The sequence below is a fragment of the Parasteatoda tepidariorum genome, chromosome 4 (assembly GCF_043381705.1).
Source record: "Parasteatoda tepidariorum isolate YZ-2023 chromosome 4, CAS_Ptep_4.0, whole genome shotgun sequence".
Lineage (NCBI taxonomy): Eukaryota > Metazoa > Arthropoda > Arachnida > Araneae > Theridiidae > Parasteatoda > Parasteatoda tepidariorum.
Genome location: NC_092207.1, coordinates 45789009 through 45806951, shown reverse-complemented (window position 1 = coordinate 45806951; position 17943 = coordinate 45789009). Strand labels below are relative to the sequence as shown.

The 17943-nt window shown below is 30.5% G+C and overlaps 1 protein-coding gene across 1 annotated transcript; it reads left to right on the top strand.

Moving 5' to 3' along the window:
• The first annotated feature begins 3043 nt into the window (after nucleotides 1-3043).
• On the top strand, nucleotides 3044-16466 carry LOC107440210 (very-long-chain 3-oxoacyl-CoA reductase). The gene is made up of 10 exons (XM_043040446.2): nucleotides 3044-3577; nucleotides 3676-3722; nucleotides 5236-5311; nucleotides 6300-6416; nucleotides 9103-9167; nucleotides 9251-9295; nucleotides 11823-11936; nucleotides 12646-12711; nucleotides 13310-13456; nucleotides 16232-16466. The coding sequence occupies exons 1-10, from the start codon at nucleotides 3406-3408 to the stop codon at nucleotides 16361-16363; spliced, it is 981 nt and encodes a 326-aa protein (XP_042896380.1). The 5' UTR covers nucleotides 3044-3405; the 3' UTR covers nucleotides 16364-16466.
• The last annotated feature ends 1477 nt before the right edge of the window (nucleotides 16467-17943 follow it).

Genomic DNA, 17943 nt, shown 5'->3' with positions numbered 1-17943 from the left:
AATATTCTATAATAGAAATCTGTTCAGTTATGCTGCCGCAGTAATAAGGTGTTAACCATGCATCCTTTCAAGTTGAATCATAGAATTAAGAATTATGTAACTAAGTTTAACATCCGCAATAATATGGCTCTATTTCGTACCATATTAAGGTAACAGAAAATGTAAACGTTACTATTAACGAACACGATTGGGAATTTCATTGTATTTCTTGATCTATAAATAAATTATCTCAATAATAATTTGGTCTTTATCTAACTCAATAAATCTCGGACTCGAAGGCCGAGTGGGCTTGTGCACAAGGCATCAGCCTGTCGCCCGTGTCAGATGGGAGCACCCATAACTCGAGTACCTGCGACAGTTTATAAAAACACACTTTAAAAAAAAGTCTAAAAAAAAATGATTCTATATGACATCAATCATTGAAGTCATTATTGATTTGTTTATTTTTCTGTCCTACACCAACCATTAATTTCGGATATATATTCGTAATTTTTTTAAATTTTTTTATTCACCAATCAAACGAGAATTGAGAAAACATTACTTACTGTAAAACATAATAAAACAAAATTAAAAGTAAAGCAGCGGTTTCTTCAATTCTTTTTGAAACAAGCATTAAAAAGATCACGCACATTGAATACGAAAAGAATTTTAAAAGTAACAAAGTAACACTTATTCTGCGTAATTTTTTTATTTTCCCATCCCAAAAAAGACCAGCAGATGGGTGTAACCAAAACTGATCACTTTTTAAATAGTAACTGATTTTATTGCATTTTATTTTCGAGACGGACAACGCCCTCATTTGAATTTTGTATCAATTCAGACAGGTGTATCAAAAGGCCAATGTAGTAAAATAAAAAAGTCAGATATCTAAATAACATTATCAGAATATGCGAGGAAATAAATCTTACGTTCTCCGACAATACAATTCATCTGTCAGTTTTATAAAGATATCATTTTTATATTTACTTCTCCCAGAGTACTGATTAATAATAAATAAAAAATATTTATTTTCACCCTTTTTTTCTTTAAGGATTGTTTGACAGATTTATAGATAACAATGTATATTTAACTTAAAACCTGCTGAAATTTTTATATCTAATATGAGGCATTTAATCGAATCTCACTATAAAACTGGAATATCGAATCGATGTATCAGATTTGGATTGTATTTTTCTCTCCTTATAATTTTAATCTTTCCTCATAATTTTAATATAAAAGTCTACTAAACCGGACTTAATCGTAACGATTTCCCGAGAAGTATTGTCCTCTTTTGCCAAACACTCTGAACCATGAAGGTAGCGGGTTCGAATCCCGTAAACTTGGATGTATTTTTGTGTTATTCTCCTCTAATATGCGTTATCTGTACTTTAAAAAGTGTTTTTAAGCCTTTCTTCATATTGAGCTTACAGGCCTGCATATGCATGAGAATAAAGAAGTGAATCAAAACGATTTCCCAATCTTCATTAAACTCTAATTTAAGTAGAAAAAAGTCCCGCGGTGAACTGATCGTTAAGACACGGTTCCCATCAAATCACCGAAGTCAAGTATCACTGGCTGCGGTCAGTGTGCGGGTGGGTGACCACTTGGATCAGTCTGCATGGTGACCGAGGGTGTGCGGTATTGGTCCNAATTAAAACGTGATTTAGTACTAGATATATTTTTTATTGTTAGAGGAGGGAGGGCACCAAAATATTTTCAGTGCTTAGGGCCTCAAGAGGTCTTAATCCGGCCCTGGGTGCCATCCCCTCTGCAGAGGATCAAAATTGTGATGGCATGTCTTCGGATCATCCTCAGAGATGTTTCCTAGGCCGTCGCCAATAGCCCATTGTGAAGCTCTAGTGCGACGTAAATGAACAACAACAAGAAGTAGAAAAAAATGGTTTTTATTAATTATGTTTTTCTATCCAATATGGCTAGAAAAGAGATATGGCGAAGATTGTAAGCCCGTTGCTTGGTCTTGCAAACTTTCTAATTTTTAAATTTATTTTTCCCAGGTCGAGAAAACAGAGAAACTAAATTTCTGGACTGCGGCAGAGAAGGTCGTAGGTTCATGCTCCGAAGTCTATGAAGTCCCACAGCTCTGAGTTTGCAAGGAAGGACCAATAACACACACAAGCGCTAAACTGAAGTAAAGTTCATAGTATAACACAGTATAGTAGTTTTTACACAAAACATACTCTTAAGTTAACACTTTATTTCATTGATTTGTTTTAATTCTTTTTTAAAATAAAACGGTATTTTTAGCTAACACTTTGTCAGTGAACAGTCCCGCAGTGGATTGATCGTTAAGACACGGTTCCCAGCAGATCACCGAAGTCAAGCATCACTGGCTGCGGTCAGTGTGCGGGTGGGTGACCACTTGGATCAGTCTGCGTAGGGACCGAGGGTGTGCGGTATTGGTCCTCGTTAAACTGTGCTACCGTAAAGTGCTCGACTTCGCGTGCAGGTCGTCGGGATACCGAAGCGGGGGTGCCATCCCCTCTGCAGAGGATCAAAATTGTGATGGCTTTCTTCGGATCATCCTCAGGGATGTTTCCCAGACCGTCGCCAATAGCCCATTGTGCAGCTCTAGTGCGACGTAAATGAACAACAACAACAACTTGTCAATGAACTTTTTATTTTGAACATAACTCAGGATGGGTCATAAATAAAATGGTACATTCGAACACTGAACGATAGAACAGTTTATCGAAAACCGATATTACACATCCTCTGTACCTTCGCAGGAAGACCAAAGTTTTCCCCAACCTCTTACTGACAGCTGCCAGTGATGTTTGATTTCGATTATTTACTGGTAATCATGTCTTACGATCCACTGCGGAGCATAAAATACATCTCTTCAATGTTAAGCAATAACTTGTGCCGTATCAAGTTACGTCCGTTTTCCTAAAAGTGCTTGTAAAATGAATAAAACTGTGATAAAAACTGATTTTGGTACACGAACCTACGACATTCTACTGGGATCCAAAATTTCAAGAAGCCAACATGTTAAACGTAATTTTTTGCTTTTATCTTAAATAGGACAGAAACATTGAGTTCCAACAACGATTTTTTGAAAGATTTTTTTTTATTGGACGCCAAAGATTTGTAAACCTAATATATATCGTGTTATCAAAGGTACTAAAATTGATTTAGGCAAGTACTATAAAAAGACAATGCTATTCACTGGTTTGTCTAAAAAAGAATATAGAATGTAATTTTATTTATACATAGGGAAGTCCAGCTATATCTCTACCAATTGAAATCAAAACTATACATGTCATAATGAAAATAAATTCCTTGTACTATACAGAAGGGTCAGCGCATTTGTTTGCGCAGGTGCCAGACGCTTCATTGTATTTCAAATTTCGGTTGTTATGAAAACAGTCAGGAAGTTTTATTAAGAACATTTCGAAAGTTACAAAAATGACTTTTTCCAACTTAATCCTCTCTTATTCGTTTTATAAATGGGTCGGCAGTATCATTGTTGGTGTAAAGTTGCTTAAAATATCGTACTTCATTCTGTGGAATATTTCGTATCGCATTCGGGAATACTTTGAAATCGGTATCATTCGCCCACATATTGGTAAATGGGCAGGTAAGATTTTCAAGTTTATGTTCAAAAGTAAAAATTTATTTCCATTAAAGAAAATGTTAAGAAATGTATATTTAAGACACGTTTTTTTCCCCTTCTAGTAATTACTGGTGGAACTGATGGAATAGGGAAGGCTTATGCGGAAGAGGTATTTAAGGCAATATTTGTATAAATAAATATGAATAATTAATATAAAAGCTGCCAAAAAATATTAGTTACCCCAGAAATCTATCAATTAAATTTTATTTATTATTGATCAGCTTTAATTTTGTCCTGGGATATAAATTTCAATCAATTCAAAAAGTTGATATGCTCCGACTTTGTAATCTTTAAAGTAGCGGTTCCCAAAAAGTGTTTCGCAAAAGGATCACAGCGGTTCCGAGAATTCAGACAATTTTTTTTTTAAAAATCTGTAACAATATTTGAAATTTTATAACAATATTTCAATTTAATAACAATATTTAAATTTAAATTGTCGCTAACAATATTTAAATTTATATGCAGTTATTATTTACTTAATATTTCGATTACTTCTATTAAAATATTCAAGCAAAATGTCAGTGAAAAAGATTGTAGATTTAAAAAAAAAATATTTATAATTACATCAGTATTTTCCATCAAACTTTTTAATACAAAGGTAATAATTTTTTAACAAAATTTGTAGTGACAAATTTTTGGAAAATGACACTTCCTTTCTAAACAAAAAATAAAAATTATCATTTTTGTTGGATATTTAGGAATCTTCAAGTCTGTAAGTATTTATGTGGCATGAATTTTGCACGGAAACAATCATATTTATGCAATTTATTCTTTCTAAAAAGAAACATTTTTTAAAAATGCTGATATTCTAAAATGGAGTCAAGCACTAGCCGATAATATATAATAAATGATGTTTTTGATGACTTCGATTACGGTGTTTTCAAATATCTTAACAATTTTTAAACATGAAGTTCTACTGCAAAGTTAGAGTAAAAATGTTGTACTTATAGAACTGTTATTAATGCAGGAGCCTACTAGCAATTGAGACTTATGTATACAGCTGTACCGTACTGTGTGTTACGACTGTACTGCATCGTAATTCGCACCGTAATGTGTTCAATATACATGCTAAAGATTGCTTGTCAAAAATGAAGACAAAAATTTTTTATACACCCACCATCCTCCTCACTGATTTGTCTTGTTTGCCACCCATAAATATTAACTTACGATAGCCAGTGTGTACATTTTTTGGTATTCATTTTTTACAAGAATACGAAAAATGTGCATAAAGGGTAGCTATTTTAGAACATCCTGTATACAGAATAATTCAATTGTTCACAAAAATAAAAAGTGTATACTGCCCTAATTCTAACTATTTCTTATAGCAAGCGAATTTTATTTTTGCTCTATTATTTGAGTTTTGGTGTTAATCTAGCTGAAGTATGATAAATATATTATCTTAAAATTGAAAGTTTTATTTATTCCTTTGATGGCAAATTCTTACTAGATCTAAATGCATGTTAGGTTAATCATATTGATATTGGTCTACTAATAATCATTATAACAAAATTTCAGAGAAATTGTCATTTGCCTCATTTTTTTAAAAGTTTTATAAATTTATGAGTATTTTTTGTTAGTTCCATTCTGATTTTTGGTTTTTCATTCTGATTCTTTTATTTCAGCTGGCTAAAAGAGGATTCTCCATTTGCTTAATTAGTCGAAATATAGAGAAGTTGAACACTGTTAGCAAAGAACTAGGCAAGTCCATTTATAGATTCCTTATTTATTATTACGAGGAGGCCCGAAAATGATCGAAGATTTGAAAAATCAATTAAAGAAGAATGGAAAGATATATGTATATTTAAGTGTGTTAGAAAACAAGAGTATTTTTCTCACCAAATTAAAAAATAGGTAACTTTGTTCAACAAAATAGCGTTACAGACTGGAAATATTATAGAACAATGCACCAGGCTGTTGCTGCAGATATTTATTTTAAACACATTATTTTAGTTTTTCCCAGTTAGCTGCACTATCAGTTGACGGATTTAGCAATGAATTTTTAAACTTTGTGAGAAATTTCTGGTTACCTTAACAGAACGCAGCAAATAGCGTATTTTAAAATTCGTCCCATTTTCTTTAAATTGCTTTTAAAACCATCGATCATTCTGAGGAAACTTTTGGTTCGGTTTCCGAAGATAGTTTCAAAATAATTCAATACGCTTTTACCTATAACTTGACTACAATTTTTGACTATTTTATTTTTATTCAACTTTCGCTGCTTAACACGTTCACGCCGGGGTGACCCACCGGTGGGTCACGCTAGATTGTCTCATCTTGGCAGCGCACCGGAGTAAAAACTGGTAAAAATAAATTTCATATTTTAGTTTTCTTCCGGGAATAATAAAAATCCATAACTACCAAATGTTTTTAAAGGATGCAATTTTTATATTGAATTGCTTCTTCGCCGTGATAAATTTCCTTACAGTGAATTGTTATTGTTGAGAATAGATTAACTCCTCCCGAATATTATCTAATATTGAAATAGTTCTTCTACCAGTATTTTCACTTTTCCCGGCGTGAACGTGTTAAAGTCTATTTCTCCCAACGTAGGAGCGAAATGTGAATGAATAAATTTAGTAAATTTACCAAAGCGACTGTGTGAATGTTGACATTCCGCGGAGAAAAATATTTATTTCTAATTTTAATTAAAATTTGTTCACGATTATAATTTTTCTCTTTTTAATAGAAGGTAACTACATCATTGAGACGAAATCGATAAATGTGGATTTCACGGCTGGTCCTGAAATATATTCAGAAATTGCAGAAGAACTTTTAAAATTAGAAGGTGGAATAGGAGTACTAGGTAATGTATGAATTGTAATTGAATTGATATGTGCGTTAAAATAAGATACTGTGTCAATGAATAACTTCTTAAATTGAAATACACATTTATATTTGGATATGTCTGAATATTTGATATTTCCTTAGTATAGTATAAATGTATCCAGGATGGTGTTCGATATAACGTAACAAGAAGGGAAGAGCAATTGATATAAAAAAGCAAAAAAAATTACTTGGGGTCGCAAGTGGGAGGGGTAGAAAAGACAGGGAGTTGAAAATTATATGTAATGAGTGTACTAAGAAAATTAATCATTTCGCGACATTTAATTTGTGCTGTATTTCCACACGTCACACATTTATGACTTCTACAGATCATGCACAAAATTTTTACTTAGCTCTTGGATTCTAATCATGTCAAAATTGCGTGTAATGGTGCACCTTCGCCAACACACCAGGTGTTAGGAACGAAATTTCCTAGGATGAAATGGGCTTCTTAAATAGGTCCTTGAAAAAAGTGATAATCTGTTGGAGAAGACAAAGGTTGTGATTCTTCCTTATGTTCCCGCCCTTTAGCAGTTTCGGATAGAGTTTGCCCCCCCCCTTTTTTTTTAAAGGAAAAAAAAATTCCTGCAATGTTTGTTCAATTTCCCTTCTTTATTTCGATTCATCCGGTATAACTGATTTTAACAGCAAATTAGCAAAACTCTGCTCGTGCCGTAAGTTCTTTTAAAAAGAAACATAACTTGATCAACATAGATTTGTATCATTTTTTTAACTATATCGAGAGTGGTGAGATAAAATTTTCCCACTTAGCAGGAATAGTTGTCTATAAGATTGTAATAGTTTTCATCTATTCAAACATGACCATGTGGTTTTCAATCAACCACTTATAAGTTTGTTTGGAAAATAAAAAAATTAAAAGATCGCCTGATTTTAGACGCACACACAATGACTAGAATTTTTGTGCTTCTTGACTAAAAAATTTCTGCAAAAAATGTCCTGGATGCCCGTAAATTTTATTTTTTTTTTTAATTAAAAAAAGTGGATATTTTTACCGTCACGTCTTCTATCAAAAGGTAACTGAAGATAGAATCGAGTTAACATGTCCTTTATACTAGCGAATGTGAGTTTAATACAGGGTTCGTACGCACCTGGAAAAGAATAAAAACTGGTGCAAATTTTGTTATAAGGGAGCTAATTATTTCTAAATATTAGTTTGAACTTTCTATTAGAATTTTATATCCTCCACCTTTCGAATCTACATATATTTACTTAGAGAAAATAAAATACTCGAGTAGCTAAAAACATAATATATGTATAGATATAAAAAAAACTAATATTACTCTTTTTTAATTCTTCCCAGGCGTGTATGAACCATGATATAGTTGTAGTTGTAGCTTAGCTACACTACTCTGAAACTGAATTGGCCTCAGTGAGATTCAGTTTCAAACTTTTGAAAAGAAAAGAAATTTTCTCAATTTATCGGAAACATGATATTTAATGAAGTTCTAAGATTTTCGAAATTGTTTTAGTCAGTTCAAAATTAGTTTCTGAAATTTATGACGCAGTGTTGTAAAAAATGATGCCAAATTAACAATCTAACTCTTTTCAGTTCTGGATGAAAGTTTTTTATAAATTAATTCACTAATTGTTTTTTTTTCTTCATCTTTTTTCTTACATGGTCTAAAATATATTGTGTTTGTGTTTATTGATATTGTGTATTTTGGGTAAAATATTTAAAACAACTTTGCTTTGTTAGAATCTATAGATAATGATCTATAAAAAATGTAATATTAAAAAATTAGAAGAAAAAAAAACCTTGCTATTCCGGAGAAAAATATTGCTTTGAATATTTTCAGCAGCTCTGTATTTTTTCTCTTAAATTGATGAGATTTTTAAAAATCGCAAAAAACAGGAAAGTATTTTTGTAATTCTATTAAACATAGTATTTGAAAGTAAATTAATCAACTGATAATTAAACTTGTTACTTTTTGCTGAACATTGCGAAAATCCACGCTTGAGTAGGATATTAATTTTAAAAAGGCTACTCTAACTCTTTGATTTAAAAGAAAAAAGGTTCAACTTAAAATTTTTCTCATATATTTGAAAAAGAAAAAAAAAATTCTATGAGCTCATAGCGCACTTACAGTTCCGTTTCTTAAAAAAGACCGTACTACTGCAAATTAAATTTTTCTTAGGCTATTCTTTTAGATGTTTTTGAGAGTCTGATATTTCAGTAATATTTTCACGATCACGGTTCTAATGTCAGTTGAAGTGAGAAAAATATCAGTTCAGAAGTTGACTGGTTTAAGGAAAATGCAAATTTTTAATTTATTTCAGAAAGCTTGAAAAATCAGTAAAGCGAGATTAAAATTAGAAGAAAAAAATACCGCGTTTAGTTTGGTTTTTGAAAATAACACGCAAGACTATTTTATTTTTTCGATCAGACACATGTTATTCTCGAGATATTCCCATTTTTAACAATATTTAACTTTTTGTTTTCCGATTACAGCACCACCTGTAAATTAATATGCAAAAACCTGATAGTGCAGCAAATCAGAAATGACGAAAAAGGGGATTCCTGTAAGGATGGTGTTTTCTACATTAGTGTGCGCCGCAAACTTTAATAGTCTCCCTGCTTTCCGGGCGCTTTGTATTTTAAATGTATTTATTTTAGTTTAAGTAAATTAATTTTTGTTTATTTGCAGTTAATAATGTGGGAATGAGCTATAAATACGCCGAATATTTCCACGCAGTGCCAGATGGATCAAATGTAAAGAAACAACTTTTTTTATAACTTAAGATGTTTAATACTTTTAACAATGATTTTTTTATTAAATTTTTTTTCTTTTACAGTTCATGATGAATTTGATCAATTCAAACATCACATCCTGCACAATGGTGAGTTCTTTTGTCTGACACACATTATTTTTTAAATTCTTCTAAAGCTTTCAATAAATATTTTAACTTAAGACTCGCGTTTTTGAAATATAAAGTTTATGAGATGGGCTACAGAATGCAACGATCAATTAACTAAAAAAAAATTGCGAAAGGATAACTTTTTAACTGTAACAAGTTATAGATTTTTTTTTATAAATAAATATAAAAGAATAACCTCCGGAACTTTAACTTGTAAATTGAATGTAACAAAAATTTTTGTCATACTCACATCACTCTAGAGGACATGGCGACATTTTTCGTCATGGATCTTACTTGAGGCGTTTAGTTAGTACTACTTTTAACTAAGAAAAGTCTTCATTATGAAAAGAGTTGAACGAAATTTTATTCCCCGTTTAACAAGTGAAGTGGATGGCAGAAAATATTATTTTTATTTGTATATGAATAGCTAATAAAATATGTAAATGTATAGCTAATATATTTGAGAGATGTATAGCTAATAAAATAATCGTATGAATGCTATATTCATCTATAGCTATGCATGCCGTAAATTTGTCCAAAAGGTTTACTGGATCGATTTTTTACCTTTCTTATAATTTTCCTTTAAAGACTACGACTAACAAGGGTAAATCCAATTATATTTTTACATAAGCAATCGCTTAGTAAAAGCATACAAACAGAAAATAATCTTAAGATATCATTTTTTAAGTATTAAAATTGTACCAAATATTATCCAATATATTGGACACTGTGTCTCGGGATTTATTTTATTTAATAATCGTCGATGAACAACGGATCGAATTTTGGGTTTACGATTACTAATGTTCAGCTTTGTAATTTTGAACCCAACCCAGAGGAAAAGGGAACTCCTGGATCAAGTATTGGGAGAAATTTGCTTTCATGGGGGGACTTTTCAATGGAACTAATCCGTATTTGCGTTACATGAAAAGGGAAACAACGTAAATCTCCCACGGTTAGTCTGACGGCCAGGAAACTCTAACCCATGATCCGTCTACCACTGGGGATATTTTACGCTAGTACTGTGGTCGGTGCGGAATTCGAATAGACCAGCCATCGCTGGGATTCGAATCCGGTACACCTCATTGGAAGGAGAGCGCTCTATCCCCTGAATCACCATGGCTCTTAGGACATATTGACTAATTTTGTGTTTATATATTTAGGAGTCGTACAAAATCTAATTTTTATACGTACTAGGGGGGGAGGGGCTCTAACCCCTGTTCGCTGCCGCTCATCTACCCCGATGAATGCTTCGCAATGATTGTTTTTATTTTATAAGTTTTTTTCTAAGTAAGTATAAATTATTTACTTAAAATATATCTATTTTATATTTTTGTTTGCTTATGGTTGGGTCCCCACTTCCAACATTCATTTCTTTTCGTTTAAATGTTTATTTTGAGGCAAATCTGGTAGGTTTTTTGAGGTAATGTTTATTTTGAGGTAATTCTATGTATATTATAACTCTATTAAGATCTATTAGCGAATATAAATAATTTTGCTTAGTAATTTTTTTAAAATCAAAAGTACTTGGAAAAAAAAAATTGCCGTAAACCGTAAAAATTCACAACTGTAATTTAATAATTTCGCTTACGAAACAGGCTTGATGTATGAAATAAAATTTGAACATAAAGTTCATTAAGTTCTAAATCATTTATCGAATCTCTTAAACGGTAATTTGAAATAGCATATTAATGCAACTTGCTCCCAAAAGTAATTGTAAAACGCTTAATAAGTTAAGACATCGATTTAAATAAGTTTATCTTAAAATGTAACAAAATAAGGTAATATCATATAGAATTAGGTCATAATAAAGAAACAACTCTTTTAGTTTTAAACACTAGAAAACAATCAAAATAACAGAGTAGAATAAGAAATTAATATTACTATATACAGGCAAATTCCTTATAATCTAGAATACCAAATTTTTTTTTTATAGGAAAATAACTTTTAAGATTTTTATTAAAATTACGCTGATGACAACTATAAAATATGGAAATTAATGTGGAAAAGCAGGATCCAAGCGATTTTACGGTCATTAAAAATTACCGACAGCAAATAGAAAACTGAGACATACCATCAATATTTTTATGTATAGTTAGAGATATAGCTTTCCGTAATGACATCCCATAATACATTTGTAGAATCCCCGCCAAATATGAAGTTAAAAAAAATATGCACGTTAGATATTGCAAATTATTATTTAAGCGAGTAAAGAACAAAACGATCGAAATCTAGCGAATTACTCCTGAGAAGATGGGACTGAAAACATTAATACGCGCTGCGCTTGTTTACTTGACAGGAGTTCATCTTTGGTTATTAAGTTTTCATTCGATAATCTGATTTTGTTTAAAGCCCCGTCTTTCTCAGTAATGATTCGTTAGATGTTGATAGTTTAAAACAGAACTAATACAAATCGGTATTATTTCGGTCAACATTTCGTCTTGATGATATATAAGGTGAACAGTTGTTTAGAGAATTACACATTTGATTATTTTCCTCTTCCAACCATTAGATGATGAAAATTGTGCTGCCATATATGGTGAATAAGAAAGGAATCATCATTAATATATCTTCATTGTTGGCTGTTTATCCAATGCCATTCTTGTCAACTTATGCTGCATGCAAAGTAAGAACACAAACTCTGAGTATCTTACAAATTATTTGAACTTCAGTTTATTCTTTTCCTATTTCCTTTTTAATAAAAAATATTGCACTGCTATAAGATGATTTTCTACTAAGTTACTTTTTTTTTTTAAAAGAATTGCAGTTAAGTTCTTTTCGAGTAGCAGAAAAATTTTACAACTAATCTTTTCAAGTGCTGATCCTGTAAGTTAAGAACTCGTTTTTTTTTTTAAATGAAATTTATTTTTCTGAAAATAGATTAATAGATTGAAACAATAATTATACTTCATAATATCAAAGAAAATTTAATATTCTAAAAATAAATACAGGTTTAGAGTGTCTGAAGTGTTACTTGCTTACTCGCTCTTTTCTCACCAGACATAGTTTCCAGCATCTTTAACCTTATAGAAGCGAAGCTGCATCTTGCTCATATATCATTGATCTTGTGCGAATCCTTTTAATCTTCGACTATGATTTTCAAAGTAATTAAAAAAAAATTTCAGCTCCTCTTTGTTTTATCCAATGTATCGTCCAATGATAGTATTTGAATTAATTTGAATAACTTAATGAAAGAACTTTTAAAAACAAATAATTTTGAGAAGTATGATATAATTTAATTAAAACACTAAATATTTAAGTGATTCATTGATAAATTAAACATATCTTTTTGAACAATCTTGATTTTTTTTAAAATTTTTATTTTTACTTTGAAGGTGTATGTCGATTATTTGTCGAAAGCAGTTCAATATGAATATAAAGACAGTGGAGTTATTATACAGGTAAATAGTGATTTCCTTCTATTTCTTTCTAAAATTAAATAAGTTCTATAATTCTCGATCTTTTGCATTAAAAAACAATGGCAGAATGTTTTAAATATGGACATTGCTTTGCAGGAATTTGAAAGAAGTGTAAAGATTTTATAACCATGCATTCATTTTAAAAAATTTTCTCATCTTCAAATAATCACGATTTCCTTGACCCCCTTCTCCCTGAGTGGCCGTTACTTCTTTTATTCCAGTTTTTTCCTGTTGCTACTCTTATTTGTTTTATCATGAACATCGTTAAATGTTCTTGCTTTTTGTTCACAACATCGCAAATTATCAAAGTTTAGCATTGTAGTGTATCTACCACTACAAAAATACAATCCCAATTCACTAGTATATAAGACATGTTAACTCGATTCTATGTAGGGGTATCTTTTCATAGATGAAGGTTGACATTGTCCAAACAACAATCCCCACAGTATTAAGAGTATAGCTGTCTCCAGCTCTTGTGCCTTTACACTCGTAATCTAATTCAATTGTTTTGATATTTGCATCATGTTTGCAAAATAGATATATGTATCAGTCCTTTTATATCAGCATCATCTAATTGCAGAGCGTTCTCCCGGGATATGTGGCGACAAAGATGTCCAACAGAAAACCTAGGTTAGAGGTACCTTCAGCAAAGGAATTTGTAAGCAGTTCCATAAAGACAATTGGATATGAATCGCATACTTATGGATACATTGTCCACAGGATGAGGGTAAATATTAACACTAAATGCATTTTATTTTGATAATTCAGAATAAGTGTAAATTTAAGCAAGGAGAAAAAAAAGAAGCAAATATCATGAATAATTTTGGGTTAATTTTCACAAACATAAAATGTGATCTTAATGGTTAAAAGGGTTATCTTAAATATGATGAGTAACAGAATAATTTAAATTACAGAAAAATGAACAAAAGAACTGAACAAATAGAACAGAACAAACGTACTTTATTTTGTTAATTTTTAGAATATGAAGGGGATTTAATTAGGATGGTGGTCAAAAGTTTAAAAAGCCTTCGTTGCTAATTTTCCTTTTCTATGACTAATTTTCTTTCTTCCAATTGCAAAATAACATATTTTTATAGCATTAAAGTAGTGACTTTTGCCATTTAAAATTACGAACTTTGAAGAAAATCGGTTAAAACATTCTCAAAGCAATAAAACTTTAAGAACAATTCGATCAATTCCGTGGTTTAAAAAAATAAATCATACGTCAAAACTAATCTTGCAGAAAAACAATTGTCTTGGAAATATTTTTTTCTCGTGAATTTGAGTTTCATGGCATCTGGTTTGTTTGGAAATATTACAGGATGACTACAAAATACTGTTACAAATATAGAATCATTTTATTGCACAGATATTAAATAGAAAATAAGTACATAAATATTATGAACACTATAAATGGAAGTTTATCTTAATTTTTTTTTATTCGAATCTAACACCATCTTTATTGATTACTAAAGATAATCTCTTTCACCATTGTTCGATGGCGGCACGAATCATTTTAAAAGGTTTATTGTCCTATTCCCGCAATAAATTAACTCTAAGAGAGTTTCCAAACTTCTGTGCTGCTTAGCATTAACTTCTTTCTCTAGAATCCCCAAAACACAATTCTAAAGGATTTAGATTAAGAGCCAATCTTGTTTGATAAACTTTCGGGCAATTGACATGGAGCATGGAGCCAAGCCTGTGTTATTTTGGCTCTGTGTAGAATCTTACTGAAATATCCAATCCCATTTTGGTATACAATCTAACAGCATAAGTGGCAATACATGTGTAGCCAATACTTTTTTTTTGTAATATTCAGCATTGACTTTTATCGACGGATTTCTGAAAGCGTGCGAACACTATCAGGTTCGCCGAACATCGAAGATTGCTGAATACACAACATTATTTTTAGCAATATAAGTTTGTTCTGTGTAAAATGTTTTCTCATCAGAAAAGATTCTCTGTCCACACTTTTGTTACCGTGCTGTTTCAGCAATTTCGTACATCTTTGTAACCTTTTTTAATTGCAGTTTCAGTTTGTAGGTCAGTAGTCAAAGCATGAACTTTCCTTTTGCGATAAGGGCGAAAACCCAGGTCTTTATTTAATACAATGTATAGTTCTCCGATTCACATTCGCTTCTGAAGCCTTTTTATTAGCAGAACGTTGTGGATTTCTTCGTTATCTTTTCACGAATTCTTTCAATGCGCTCTTTTGTACGAATTGAGCGCTCACGATGGGTCGATCTTTATGGCTATTAGAATCGATTTATAGTTCTATAAGACCCCTAGCGATTTTAATTGTTTAAAGATTCTACAAGCAGAAAATCCGCTATCGAAAAACTGTTAAACCATCAACAAAAATCGTCAGCACTTATATAAAGTGTCACTCACTAGAATGGTGAAAGGGCAATTGTTTACCAAACGGTTAAAATTAATTTTTATTTGTTGGAGCCTTAAAGTAATTAGTAGCCTTCCTAGTAATTGTCAATCAAGTTATCATTACCTGCGATTTAAATAGGAAAAATTATTTAACAGAGCTCATTATTTTAGTAGCCTTTTCAGAAACTATTTTTATAAACGACGTTGCTATGTATTTCCGTCCAACTAAAGCCCTGATTATAAATGAGCTATTCTTATTTCTTCTTACAAAGTTGAATGTATTCAAAATGACTAGAAAAATATCCCCCACTTTATCCCATTGGTACCTGAAAATTAGAGGTAAATAAATTGTCATAAAATGTATTTCATGTTTTTAAAAAGTTAACGAGAAATATTCCTGACCACCATAGTAATTCGATAACTCAAACTAATATAAAGTTATGTTTGTAGTGAATAATTTATTGCATGTAAGTGGTTGCTGAACCAGGTGCATTTCCACAGCTTTGATTAGTTAACTAGAATAACCTTGAGGGATCACTTGACGCCTCCTAAAAAGAATTGAAAAAATCCCCTTACAAAAAACTGAATGAATAAATTAGTTCTGTTCAACTAAATCATAAGTGATAAATGTGCTTTATTTTGTGCACATGGGATTGTGGATTGAAAATCAAAAATTGGTTTGAAAAATATCTCTAACCAAAAAATATCTCCTCCTCCAAATTTATATTTTCATATATGAACATTCCTAAAACTAATTCTCACTTGTTAAAAAAAAGTAGCCTTTCTCTTAATAACTATGAAAAATTTATATTTTGTTTATATTTTATTATTTTATTTATATTTTATAAATTTTACATTTTCATATATGAACATTCCTAAAACTAATTTTCACTTGTTAAAAAAAATTGTTGAAAAAAAGTAGCCTTTCTCTTAATAACTATGAAAACTTACCCCTTTTTTGTTCCGAAACAAAAGCAAGCTATTCAATTGTCAGAGAATGTTTTATTTTGTTGATGACAGAGGTATATAATTTTTTGTGTTTTGCAGTTATTTTTAATATTATTCCAGTTCTCAAATGTAGATTGAAATAGAAATTTATATTAATGTGGTTTGCTGATTCCAGGGTTTCCTCCATGAATGGTTGAAGTCCCATATGCCCGCAAATGTAAATCTTGCTATTTCTGGTTACATAATGCGAAAGAACAGGGACAGCTATTACAAGAAACAGCAGAAGAAATCTTTGGTGTTAGAATAAAGGAAAATTATACATAGTTACTTCATTTTTGCTTGTTAAATATTTTTTTAAATGTTAAATGAAAAGTATTTGTTTTAAAATAAAGTATATGTGCAAGTAGAAATGAGCTTATCAATTATTGAACTCGTTTGTTGTATTTTTTTGTTGATAGTTTATTCATTTTTATTTTACAGTAGCGTTAAATTTTACAGCATTTTACTTTGGGAAAGTGCTACGTGAAGTTGGATTAGGAGCGAAAGTCTTATATTTATATATATTAATGTGGAAACTGAACTAAGGATCAAGAATATGAATCTAAAAAAAAAATGCTTGACTTTAAACTTTTTTTTCGATATCTAACTTACATTAAATGCAATTTTACAAGACGTATCTTTGTAATCTTAAATTTAACAAAATAGAAATGCATGAGGGGGGGGGGGACACCACCCCTTCTCCCAAGTTTTTGGAACTCCTTCACAATTTCAGAGACCATTTAATTTGTTATTCATTCACGTTTCAAGCAATAATTTTAAATCTTAATGGTTTGAGAAGGCAAATTTAATTATGTTAATTGACTGGCACCTACAATATTCGATACTAAGAAATAAGTACTACCTTAGATACACTTAGAGGGACTTACAATATTCGAAATTAAGAAATGAGTACTTAAGTACTACCTGCTTGTAACCATAACTTTTTTTGCATAGCCTAGACTCTTAAAATATTAAGGATTGATTCAGAGTTCATACTAAAAAAAAATATTTTTTTCCCTGACCTTTCTAAATTTACGTAAAATTCCCAGATTAAAAAAAAAAAAAATGCAACAAAATTTATATTTTATAAAATTGTAAATTAGAATGATAAATAAAATCGAAACTCTAAGGAAGCATTTATAAATTATTGTTACTTAAAAAAAAATCAGATGATTTAAATTGCACCAAATCTGCTTCGAAATAATAAATCTACAGAACTATAAACATAACTGAAAGGGGAAAGTAAGACAAAGGGAACTTACTAGACAATATTAAACAGGAAATATTAAAAACAGACAAGCAAAAACAAATCAGCAATAAAAAAGTAATATTTAATTGTTAGCTTTAAAATAAATAAATTATCCTAAAACATGAAACAAAGCTGCAAAAAAATAAATAATAAAACTAATCAATAAAAGAACTTTTCAATATTTAAATTATTTTTAAAAAATAATAAAGCTTAATAAAATTATCATAGAAATATGTATTTAATTTAAATTAAAGCAATAGAGGAATGTTTTTAAGAATAGAAGGCTGAGAAATCAGACTGTAAAACTATTTCAAGGATAGGTTTTACAGCTTTTCATTTAGACTGGAAATTTGAGAGTTTGTTTTCATTTGTTCAGTGTATTACCCTTTGTAAATACTATTTTTTTCTAATTTTGACATTAAATATAAAAAGGATGGTAGATGGTCAGTGGCACATAACAGAATATAATTCTGAAAGATCCATGTTTTAAAATATACCATACCAAAGTTGAATTCTGAAAATGAATAAAAATTTAATGCCTTCTTTTTGTTATAATTAAAAATTATCAAAAATTCATAAATGCCACACATATAAAAGTT

What these genes read in the sequence shown, in the direction of transcription:
- LOC107440210 (XM_043040446.2), top strand. Translation starts at nt 3,406, where the DNA reads ATGACTTTTTCCAACTTAATCCTCTCTTATTCGTTTTATAAATGGGTC. An exon ending in CAGTGCCAGATGGATCAAAT is followed by an intron (nt 9,168 to 9,250) that starts GTAAAGAAACAA and finishes TTTCTTTTACAG; the next exon opens with TTCATGATGAATTTGATCAA. An exon ending in ACAGTGGAGTTATTATACAG is followed by an intron (nt 12,712 to 13,309) that starts GTAAATAGTGAT and finishes ATCTAATTGCAG; the next exon opens with AGCGTTCTCCCGGGATATGT.